This window comes from Apostichopus japonicus, chromosome 6 (genome assembly GCF_037975245.1).
Source record: "Apostichopus japonicus isolate 1M-3 chromosome 6, ASM3797524v1, whole genome shotgun sequence".
Lineage (NCBI taxonomy): Eukaryota > Metazoa > Echinodermata > Holothuroidea > Aspidochirotida > Stichopodidae > Apostichopus > Apostichopus japonicus.
Window position 1 is genome coordinate 7,723,731 of NC_092566.1, and position 12,298 is coordinate 7,736,028.

Consider the following 12,298-nt stretch of genomic DNA (forward strand, 5'->3'; position numbering starts at 1 on the left):
AGAGAGAGAGAACCCCTCTCAATAATGGAATAACAGCACCCTAAAAGAGTCTCACACCGTGAAGCTGTCTATTTATGTGTCACAGCACATAAGGAAAACTCCCAGGAAAACAAGACCAGAGTTTGCCAAACCCAGGGATGTTTTCAACTTTTTTAAAGAAGATGTCTGATAACATAAATTGCCTTCCCATTTTTTTAATATTTTTTTTGTTGGAAGAGGGAGGGGGGAATGGTTGTCACTTGTGCAATATATTCATAATTGGGCAAGTTAAGTGTATAGGGCTATCATTTTCATGCAGAAATTGGTACTGAGAATTGGTTTACCAAAAACATAACAACTTTATGAAAGAAACTATTTGGAATGAATTGACCAAGGACAAAGTCAATAAGATAGAAAGAGACCTTTTCACCTTCCCAATTTTTGTGATGTTACATGTTATCTGTTACAATCTGATAAATTTGTAACTTCAGGGGCTATCTGTACAGATTCTATGAAAGTCTCTGAATTTTGTCAATCAAGCAATGAAAAAACTCAACCCTTCAATTATCTTCATGGATATTGCACAATGCCACCACTACTACCAAAGGTCATTGTTGTTGCACATCTGTGTTGGGTCTCAGTGATGTACTGTATGGATGAATTTGAATTGAGTTGAGTTCAAGAGAACTGAGGTAGTCTTCCAAATGGGAAAATGTGTGTGGATTCCCCTTGTGGTGGATAGATGGAGAGTGCCAAATGTTATCTCAGTGGTGACTCCCCTGCCCCCCCTCCCCCTCCCCCACCAGAAATGCAAAGAATGGAGGGAGATGGATGACAACTGGGCTTAATCATCACAGTAGAGTGTTTTCGTCTTTTTCCTGGAGGAATTACCTGGAGGAATTACTCCACAGTCCGAAAACGTATCAATCCTGGAGGGGTCGGTCATGTGACGTGCTCCCAGTGATTGACTAGTTCGATGGTTCTTCACTTGTGCAGTTTCGACAAACGAAAAATGTCTTCTGGAGACCACAACGTGAGCTAGTCTGGCTCCATCTAGTCTTTAATTATTACAAACAAACTTTTATACATGCTACCAGTGGTCAACTCTATGTTAACAAGATGCTGCTAAACCTCCGAGCAACTTTGACTCGTAAAGTTTCCCAGAACTGGATACGACTGCGCCCTCTGTTAATTTTGTTGCAGTTGGAGTTGCCCCATTGTTGAATGAAGCAGACAGGTTATTAATCTCATTCAGCCTCCGAAGAAGATCCTGCTAGGATCGAAACGTCAGGCCCTCTTACTTTTACACATTCTCTTACAAAGGTTCTTTAGTGGATATAAGCAGTTTGCTAACTTTTTGTTTTGTTTTATTTTGAGGTTATTAATCTGAGATTTGTTTACAAGCTATGATTTCAATTTACCTGTTTTAGAATCAATTTCGACAGAAGATGGAAGATGTGCCGGTGGTGGTGTCCCCGGTGGGTACCGGTCAGAATTGTACATCAGATGGGCCAACGATGGTGGGTACGGGGCCATGGGATGCACCATGGGTACCTTACTACCCTGTTAAAATAGAAAAGAAAGAGGGAAGCAAGTTATTGAATGAGGAGCTGCAATATAACATCTTTAAACTGCCACAACAGGCAACTATATTGTCAAACTCTTTACTCTTTAAATGTCTAAGCTTTGTGTATATTCACTCCATTTGTGTGTATTCACTCCATTTGTGTGTATTCACTCCATTTGTGTGTATTCACTCCATTTGTGTATATTCACTCCATTTGTGTGTATTCACTCCCTTGTCAAACCCTGAGAGCCATAATTGTTTGCTTGGAACTTACCAGTGACAATTAAGTGAGCATGCTTGCCAAGCCTGGTTGACCACATGCCACTGGTCACAAAAGCAAGACAACTTTTCTTTGACCATATTAGATAACTCTGGACACCCAAGTGCAATTGTGCTATGGTTGAGAGGAGACAGGTTAGCACAAGGCAAATATAAAGTCAACCTTTTGTTTTTTTGTTTCCTTATATAGGTGCACATATACAGTACCATGTGAGTATCTGTGTTCTCTTTTTAAATGGAATGGTCTCATTACAGGAGGACATGTCCCTATAACTATAAACATGCAATTTTACATTTCAACACACTAAAGCCCGGGTCACATCTGCGCGATTCAACACGCGATTCAACTCGCAACTAAAATCACGCGAATCAGAAAAGTTGCTTCTGAGAAGTTGCGCTGATTAGGACATTGCTCTATTGCAAATCAACCCAAATCGACGGCGCAACTTTTATTGCGCAACAAGTTGATACCCGTGTCTAACTACGCGATTCAACCTTCAATTGTATTGCGAGTTGAATCGCGTGTTGAATCGCGCAGATGTGACCCGGCTTTAGGAATGCAAAAAAAGGCAAGAATTAGAACAAGACAGCCTGTCCCCAAAACCCATGTGTTAGACTTCTGAATGGTAGATTCAGAAGGAGGTGGTCGAAGGAGGGGGGGGGGGGGCAAAGCAAGGACGCAGACCTTAGACTCGGGTGAAGTGAGAGAGGTAAGAGAGGAATGACGTAAGTTATACTGTCATGTTCAGGATAAAAAAATACTTTAAATGATATGATCTGACAACTCTTACATAGCAGTTTTGTATTAAATTACTTTAAAACTTGTGTTTTTAATATATATTTTTATATATTTTATATTTATATATATATATAAACATATATAAACATATATATATATATATATATATATCAAAGTTCACCAGTGATCAGGTTACAGATTGCAAAATCTGACTTTTAAGAATTCAAACTCTTTTCAACGTCACATGATTATGAAAGATTCCGAAAAAGCTTTGAATTAGTTGGCTAAGATCTGATCAATATCATTGGTTTAATCGCTGCTTCGATCTTGTTACGACAGTCTTTTAAGTCCTACAGAGGTATACTTGAGTGACGTCAAAAATGGAACAAAATATGCAAGCATTTGTCATCCGACGATGCTGCTTTTGCTCGCTTGCACAATCGTGCATGCTCCGTGTATTTTCGGTCAGGACTGGCAAACAAGAATCAATCTTTTTTCCACTCTCTTACTCTCTCTCTCTCTTTCAACAATTTCATAAATCGTAAACTCTAAACCTCACCAAGGCATGAACTTCGTGAAGCTGACGTAAATGTTTCATAATGTTCCAAAAAAAAAAGAAAAAAAAAAATTAGCTCAAATTGAAAACAGGTTGTTTGAGACACAAATTTCCTGGAAGCATTGATGCTTTCCTAATGTTTGAATTTTCTTCTAAAAGCTTCTTACATATATATGTATATGTATACAACCACTTCCTGGTTCTTTGAGGTAAAGAGATTTTAACAGTTACTTTTCCATTTTTTTTCCCTTTCTTCTTTTGGGCTGTTATTCATCAAATCCCCACCTTGGGGCTGACCTTGATTTTTCTTCTTCTGTTATTACTAATATGGTAATTATCCACAAACCCGGCCCTATTGTTGGGCAGGTGTTTCCTTTGCAACATACACCACCGTATTCGCCGCCGGCAAAGTATGTTCCTCAGCAAAGGAACAAAAATGATACTGTGTTTAAAGCGGTATGCTGAAGACTATTGCATAATTGTGCTAAATCTACCCTTTGATGACAGCTACATACATTGTTCGAGGGGTTCATTGTAGTTGAATCAAATGCACGGATTGAATACCAAACATTGGTTTTCATCGATATTATATATAAAGTAGAAAAATGGTCAAAATAGAACTGCTCCAAACTTTTGGCATGCATGTTAAAGCTATGACACACACAAAAAATGCCTAAAGAAAGGGAATCTGAGTTGGTAAGGATAAAGGGGGGAGGAGGGGGGAGAGGAGGGAGTGCACTATGTAATAGTGAGAGTGAAGGTGACCTCGTTTTGGTCTTTCTGACCTTCCCCTCGCCCTCCCCATGATTCCTGATTACCTTTCTTATCCTGGAAAAAAATAGTTGATTGTCTGATGGCCATTAATGGCAATCATATGTTCCATCGTATTAATGTATATATGTATACTGTTAACTCGGCTGAAATGTAGGTCAAAGCTTTGGGGTCATTTCTGATCCCTTGAACATATAAACCTAACGGTATATTATTCTTAATTGTTAAGCCATTGCTGTATGAGCAAAATTGCTATCCTTGGGCAACTTCATTTCAGCATGTACAAGCAATTCAAGGAAAAAGGTACATTTTTATTGAAGTTTTAAATATTCCATTCCTGTAAACAAAACTCTCCATATTAAATATAATAAGTACAACATGATAAAATGATCCACGACCTTCTGCTCCTAATATCCTGTGACTACCCAGCAGACAGATGTAAACCTAGACATTATATATATATATATGGACAGACTTTACAACCAACCCACCTACAAGAACTTAACCCTTATGGTGCACTTCCCATGGTATATAAAACATTTGTCATTCACTGCCAGTAATTACAGGTCAATGAAAGGGTTCCCTGTGAATTCCCATAAAACTTGATGTAGTACTAGTTTGGATCAAAGTTTGGTAGACAGATACAGAAACCTGTCCCCTATTGGGGGGGGGGGGAGAGGTTCAGCTGGCCGGTTGGTCCCAATTTTTATAGGTTAGTTTAGGTTGGGAGAAGTACATGACCGAGAGTGAATGGGAATGGAGATTATACATGTGAGAGAGCAGTGAAAAAACTACATACACACATTCTCACTTTAGTCAGTAGTCTTCAAAACTTGATAACACTTCTAGCAATGCGCCCTCTATTTCAATTTTGAGCTCACTTTGTCATGTACCTGGCTTATTCATTTAACTTTAAAAATAATCCGCATTCTAAAAAATTTCACAGCTTCTACCTACTTTCATTCATTCCCTGCCCCCTGGCCCTCTGGTGCCAACTTCATGAAATACATCACGAGAAACAAAAAAATTTTTCTCCACGAGTGCATCATCCTCCCTTCTAGGGTTGAGAATATAGAGCACATACCAGCTGATTTTGGACAGCTAGTATACCTTTTACATTTCCAAACATCTCCAAATTCCTAGAGGGATGCATGTGTGTTTTTAAGCATGTATATGTAAATCTATATAAATGTTACTTTCACATCACTTTAAAATATGTAAGGAGCATGTAATTCCACATACACTGCTTTTATTTTGCCTGACCTAAATGGCTCGCCGTCCGCGCTTAATATGGATCAAGGCCATGTTGTTTAAGCCCACGATGCAGCATTATTGCTCCATGAATGCTAGTCAAATAGGTCGACCGCAAAGCAGAGAAAATCCATACCAAACTACCCCTGCTGTTAGGTGAAACAAGTCGAGATCATAAAAAATGTGCCACGCCGAGCTTGAGCATTTGCTCCTTCACCATTCAGGCATCACATCCAAAATGATAGAAATCAATCGATCGACGAGAAACGTGTCCCCGCTCGTGCCGTTGGAAAAACATTGCACGAAACATGTGTCTCACGTCATGCCCTGTTGGCCACATGATTTGTATTAGAGAATACTGGTTGGGACAACTCCTTAATTTTCTATTTTCAAGTTTTCAGTTTGTACAATTTACACCACAAGTTATGTTCCCCGAGTAATGATGTTAAAAATCAATGTTCCAAATTCATCTTTCCCTATGCTCTCGCCGAAGTGAGATCAATATAGGACTCCCAAGCATGCACGTACATGCATGCGGTACTTACAATGAAATATTCCATCGAAGCGAGACGCTCTTCGGGTGTAGCGTTTGTGCTCTCCGCTATTCACCTACGACTTCTTCTTACCACTGCCCACTAGTCCCCCGTCCGGCACCATTCGTTAAGCACCGTTGCTTCGTACCCCTATAAATACCATTCATTAACCCACCCCATCTCGTTTTCTGGATGCTAGTTTATAGATAAGAAACAGCGGTGGTATAGGAAAGGCAGATCAAGAGAGGAATTTTATTTTCTAAAAACTTATTAGTTTTGGAATTGAGAACTCTTAGAAAACACACAATATACATAGAATAAAAAAATAAATAAATAAATAAAGTACGTCACTACTCTGTCTGCTATCCTTCAGAAAAGGTACTTTATAACTTAGGACTGGTCTTACAAAGAGGAAATAGAGGAAAAAGGTTGGAAATGTCCAGGCGATCTCATTTGACCAGATCTGCAGTATAACTATTACGACTTTTCAGGCGACATATTATCATAAAATTCAATTTCTACAACTTTTTTTTACCACCAAAAGAAAGGGAAAGTGGCCAGTTGGGTGAGGAGTCCACTGTTTACGGTAATGACCACATACAACTCTAGACAGACGTAGAACAATTATGGGAGCTACGCATGGCCGTGAGAAGACAGGTAAGTCCGTATTAATGAAGTCAACTAAGCTTTGTCTTCTTAAATACCCTCTCCAGCCCCTCCTCTGTACCCCTCTGCTTATGACACACCCCTCTGGTTATGACACACCCCTCTGGTTATGACACACCCCTCTGGTTATGACACACCCCTCTGGATATGATACATATATACTCCTTCCAAGTTTTAAGAACTCCTACTCAAACGGAACCTCTACTCATCATCATTTAACGTCAGTTTGGTGAATGAATTGGGCAGAAGACCTGACCACTTAAACAGCTTGACCCATTTCATTCACCTTTTCTTTCCCTTTTCTTCCTTCCTTCCTTCTGTTTTTTCTTCTTTCTATTTTCTCTATTTTCTCTTTCTCCCCTTTTCTTCATTCTGACTTTTAAAAATCCCTCGATCCACAGAGCCTATAACAGCATTAGAATGACGGAACCATCTCGGGCCTTTAGCCTCGTCGTCCTCTCCCTCAAGAGTGTTCATTAATGCAAGCAGGTTTGCCACGGTAATTGAAACTAAACTGGAGATCTGTTACTAACTCCTAAGTTCTTCACCGCCCATCTCCCCAAGAAAAACACATTTTAGCCTCTGCTATTTAACGATAACATGGTTAGTGTATGTGTCGATCTGCTTGATTCTGACTCGGGAATTGGATAATGAAATATTTAACAGAATTACCATGTCCCCTTTTTGTGTAAAATCCAATTAGGCCTTCTCCTTACCCAATAATCCCGCCTAATATTCAGCCGTGGCAATGGCTCGGCTGTATCCCGTGGCTGGTCTCGAGGCGAGAGGTTCGTTGGGAAGGGCACGACCTCCGCAGCGAGAGACAGAGAGAGACGGAGAGATAGGGAGCGAGAGGAAGAGAGATTTCGTCGTACACGTGGTGGTATTAGCTTCGCCGTGACCGTCAACCCTCTGGGTGCTAATTTCATATAAGAGGGTTGGACAATCGACCGAGATAAAGATTACAGAAAGAGAGGATTTTCATTGGCCTAGTTTTTCAAGACAGATTAGGCCATTCCCTAACTTACAGAGATGGGATAGATAGTTGTGTGTTGCTTGATAGTAGTACTATCTAACCTTGATGCAGCTTGACTACGATACGATTGTACTAGAGCAGCAACCTCTCTGATACAGATGTAATCCTGAAAGAGATCGTCTGATATGGGGTAAGCGGCCATGAAAGCATGGGTTATGTTCATTACCAGGCTCTATATATATATATAGAGAAATGATCCCTTATGAATAGTACCAGGGATGTGATAACAAACTTCAGGTAGCAATATTTTGGGTAAATAAGGTCAGACCGGTGACTCTTTTTGGTTTTCAATATCCGGCTTTCCGGTGATGATACACGGTAATCAAATTGCCCTCTGTCAGATCCAAACAGGAGCGGAGAGATGCATAATATACTGATTCTTATTACTTTACTGCTGCAATTGCATGGATTGGGGGGGGGGGGGGGAGGAGGAGAGGGTACAAAACACTTTAAGGAATTCCATCAATGAAAATATTATTGTGCAGATCATGGATGAAAAGGGCATGTCATAGAATTTCAAATTCAACAAAATAATGTTTGTCCTACATTCTGAGGAACGGTTAGTTGGTTGCGAATGTTGTATATATCACTTTGGGTGGGTGACAAAAACAACACTGTATATAACATCAGGCCAGGAGTGCCCCATTGAGTTTTATTCCAATAAACATCAATCAATTAGTAGCGAAGGAATTTCCCACGAGAATCAAACTATTTTTCACTCACGTGACTAAGTACTGCACGGTACAAGTGCAAGTTAAGTATGCGCTAAAGTCTCACATTCTCAAATAATGTCTAATTATCTGTTTAATTATACATCATTAGTTTAAAGGCTAATGAATGAAGAGAACAACCTCGACAATAATGAATATGCAAATTTATGCAGACTAGGCCTGTACTGGAAATTTACATACTGCACACCTGGAGCTTAAACTGTCTTATCAATTAAGTCGATCTCTTAGGTTAAATATAAGTTCACCTTCAATAGCTTCAGAATGGTATTTTCAATAGGCGGCATCTTAATATAATGTATAATACCACCACACTAGCTGTGTTACCATCACAAAAAGAAAAGTGGAAAAAAAACAAAAAAAAAACCTCATCACTTGGATAAACCTTGAGGCTGGGATTCTAGGTCAAATATCAAGCCACAATAAAGTTTTCAAAATCAATTTCATTGCCAACCAACCGTTCAGCACACATGTATGCTTAGTCACCACGACGACGACTACCAGGACTATGATGACAACGACGACCAGGGATAGTATCTCAGTTATTGATATAAAATGGGAGTTCCAAAAGAGTATTAAGGGGAAGTAGGTCACACGCTAATTGCAAACTAAACCGAATAACTGATAAGCACTTCCAAGTCTCTTAATATACCTACAGTACCTACCTACAGTACCTTGAGTTTGGTGAAGGAAATTCAATTCCCAAACTGTTTGTTTGGATATAATATAATCACTTAAATATTGTCCAGTCCATGCCGGATGGAAGCTTATAAACTGCTATGACAAGGTCATGCACGTATATTGTTTGCTGCTTGAACGAGAGACTACACATGGTAAAGAGATGTTACGTCCTGGCTTAAAAAACTTGTGATATAGCTTGTAAATTTGAGACACCCGTTTGGGGTTCAAAGCGTTTGGAAAGTGTGATGTTATAAACTAAATAAAAAACAGGCCTGTAACTAGCATTACAGTACATGCAACTTAGAGCTCTGAAAACTGGCTTTCATAAAATATGAATCTTTTTTCCACTTCTTTTAAAACTAAAGTACTATCATACAGAATGAAATGGTCAATCTTTCCAGCTGTGTCTAGAGAGATAAATGCACAAGTGAGGTCGTTGTTTTTATTATACATTTGCCTTGATCTGCTTGACCCCATATCATTTTTAAAAGGAGAGTCCAGAAGAAAATTTCTCTTCCTGACTGAAGAAAGAGGAACACATCCTAAGCACCTTAGTACAATATGTACTTTTAACATGGTGGTCTTGAGACAGTGGTTATTGGAACCTTCTGAGTCTGTATCGTAAGTGAACTTGCGATGTGATGTCATAGTTATGTACATTGTTTTTTATTTTTCATATCTGTTAAGGAACTTCTATGACATCATTCCTGTTTGCTTCAAGTTCACTAATTCTGTTGCAAAACAATTTCAACATCAACTGTTGTGTTATCTGAACTAGAGCACCAATGGTGCAGAAGCTCATACCTTTTCGAGCTGAAAAGTGTAGGGCCCACAAAACCAATTTTTGGCCTGTGAGGGATAACCCCCCCTCTCCGTTAGCAGAATCCTGGACACACCACTGGCTATAATTCCTATTTTCCCCTTTAAATCCTATTTTACCCACTCTCTCAAACAATACCACTGGCCTACCCTATTAAACTTTCTCCCCTCTACCTTAGCAGACATAACAAGCACTCCCTACAAGACATAACTTCACAAGCTGCCTACATACCTCAGGCTCAAAGACTTCTAAGAATCGGCAAGTGCTGATTGGCTATAGGGCTCTCATGCTTACAGTTCAACAGTTAATAACAACTCCCAGTCCTGCTTTAATTCCACTAACAGCCTCTGCAGAGCTTAACCACAAATGTAAACAAACACTGCAGGGATTGGGAGACAAATTAAAGGAGCTTTGGCAAAAAGTGAAGGCTCAGATTTTTTTAAACAATGGGGATTAATTGTAATTAATTAACTTTTGACCAAAAATTTTTAGGCATCACCTTATTCATACACAATCCAACAATCATCAGTTCAACTTTGAATATGATCCATCAAAATCTTGAGGAGATTGAGATATTTGAAAATATTAAAAAGAATGACCCCCAATGACCCCCTAAATGACCTTTGACCTCAATTTTCCGAACACCCCTCGTAACTCTCATCCCGAGGAACATTGTGACCAAGTTTCATTATAATTGGCCATACACTGTACGAACAGGAGCAATTTGAAAATATAGGGCCGCGGCCCGGGCCACAAAAGACCCCTAGTTGATCTTTGATCTCAAATTCATGAACACCCTGAAGGTAAAACTACCATAGCACTATCGTGACAAACCCTCAACATTGTACCATGGAATCTGTAGGAGAAGAAGCATTTTGCGTATTTCCACAAAATGGCCCATTACGGCCCACAGGTGACCTTTGACCCCAAATTTTGGACCATCTCTGATGGCCCTATACCCAATGGTCCTTGTGTCCAAGTTTCATGAAATTCCATCAAACACTGTGCGAGTGGGAGCGGTTTAACCAATTGTTGACGGATAGAGTGATAGACGCCGCACTGTAACAATAGCTTACACCAGCATGCTGGTATGAGCTAAAAACAGTACGCTAGGAACTGAATGCAAACTCACCAGGATCTTGCATAGAATATATACTGTGTGTGTGAAGAATCTTGCTGAAATCCTACCCTGTACAACCGCAATGGGGAGGCCAGCCTCACGGCCGTGTGCCTCTCGCGAAGGTTAAGAGTTCTATAAACCCTCCTAAAAAAAAGGTTACTCATCGGAAATTTCTTTAACACAACTGCAACTTATAAAAGACTCCAGAGAAGCACAACATAGAGTAGAAAGGAACCGGATAGCGCCCCTGAAAAACGGAAAACTTTAACACCAATAAACACGTGTGGGCAAACTAAAAGGCTGGCACAGAAGGAAGATCAATAGGGGCATAGCGCCCTCCCCCCTGTGCCAACGCCCTCCCCCCTCCCGTGCCAATAGCTCTGCCAGATACTAATTGTAGTCGATTAGGGAAATGTGTAAGTAAATAGGAGGTTAGGAGGAGCGAATTAGTCCCTCTTTTCATCTATCAAATGTAACAGCTTCCTTTGGAATATCCTTTGTACTTTTTAAATTTTCAAATATAATTATTACTGTTGTTCTAGCTACTCACACTATATGGAGGTATCGACATGCAAGGTACAGGATATAAGTACCAGTTTGCCTGTTCTATCTAGAGTTTTATTCTGTGTTTATACATATTAACATTCTGACCTCTTTTGACTTGAGAATGATCTTTGACCTCTAACACAAACAGTATGGGTTCCAACTCAATGTGGGGCATACATATAAGCCATTCTGTCAAAGGTTTTCACGTTTTTCTCAAGTGGAATAAATTTGTTTTCTTTGCTTTATATTAAATTTTTTATTATGTTTTTTTCAAGACCAGCATTGCAGTCACATTATAGACATACAGTATGCACACTCTGCAGTATGACTTGTAACGGCCGTCCATCAGTCTGTCCGTCCATACATCCCTTCAAAGAACTTTATTTCAGTGACTTTTGAAGTAAACAACATAATAATACACAGACGAACATGATCATTTTAAGAAGAAAGAGACTGAGGAGTGTCCACGAGAAGCATGGAGTAGCTAATAAACGTGAACACTCCATTAAAAAATACAAATACGTCTAAAGATGAAACAATAAAATGAGAGAGTGAAAAAGCACAAAGAAAGGGGTCACAGCACTATAGAAGGTGAAAAAGGCTAAAACAGAACTAAGAAACTGTTAGTCAAAGATTTTTGTTATGAAAATGATGTTCAAGGGCAATTTTGAAAGAAACATTTGAGAGATATTTAATAACATTATTGGGGAGTGAATTACAATTGCCAGTGTTTAGGTCCTTGGAATCCTTGGAGAGGTTGCTGCTCTAGTACAATCGTATTGGAACTGGACACTCTGTTGTAATCAATTGAGTCTAAAACGTGAAATTGAGAAATGATTTCGTAGAAAGCTCAGCATCTTTGTTCAAATTTGAGAAAATTCATATTACACACTACTTAAACTGTGGTCCTACAGAATGACAATGATTTTGAGAAAAGTTTCCCAATACGGCAAAGGACAAATTTATAATACAGAGGAAAACAAAATCTGTCTTTCGTTTCACGACTTTTAGTATAGTCTGACGATC

General features: G+C 39.4%; 1 protein-coding gene and 1 long non-coding RNA gene across 2 annotated transcripts in view; one reads left to right on the plus strand and one right to left on the minus strand.

Moving 5' to 3' along the window:
- The window catches only part of LOC139968848 (uncharacterized), a 190,391-nt gene extending 179,998 nt beyond the window's left edge, over nt 1-10,393 (plus strand). Inside the window, exon 2 of the long non-coding RNA XR_011793556.1 lies at nt 9,608-10,393. This is a non-coding gene — a long non-coding RNA (uncharacterized lncRNA). The remainder of the gene's footprint in view (nt 1-9,607) is intronic.
- The window catches only part of LOC139968845 (transcription factor 7-like 2), a 73,080-nt gene that overhangs the window by 21,251 nt on the left and 39,531 nt on the right, over nt 1-12,298 (minus strand). The window contains exon 4 of the mRNA XM_071973389.1: nt 1,401-1,542. Within this exon, the coding sequence (XP_071829490.1) occupies nt 1,401-1,542 (142 nt within the window). The remainder of the gene's footprint in view (nt 1-1,400; nt 1,543-12,298) is intronic.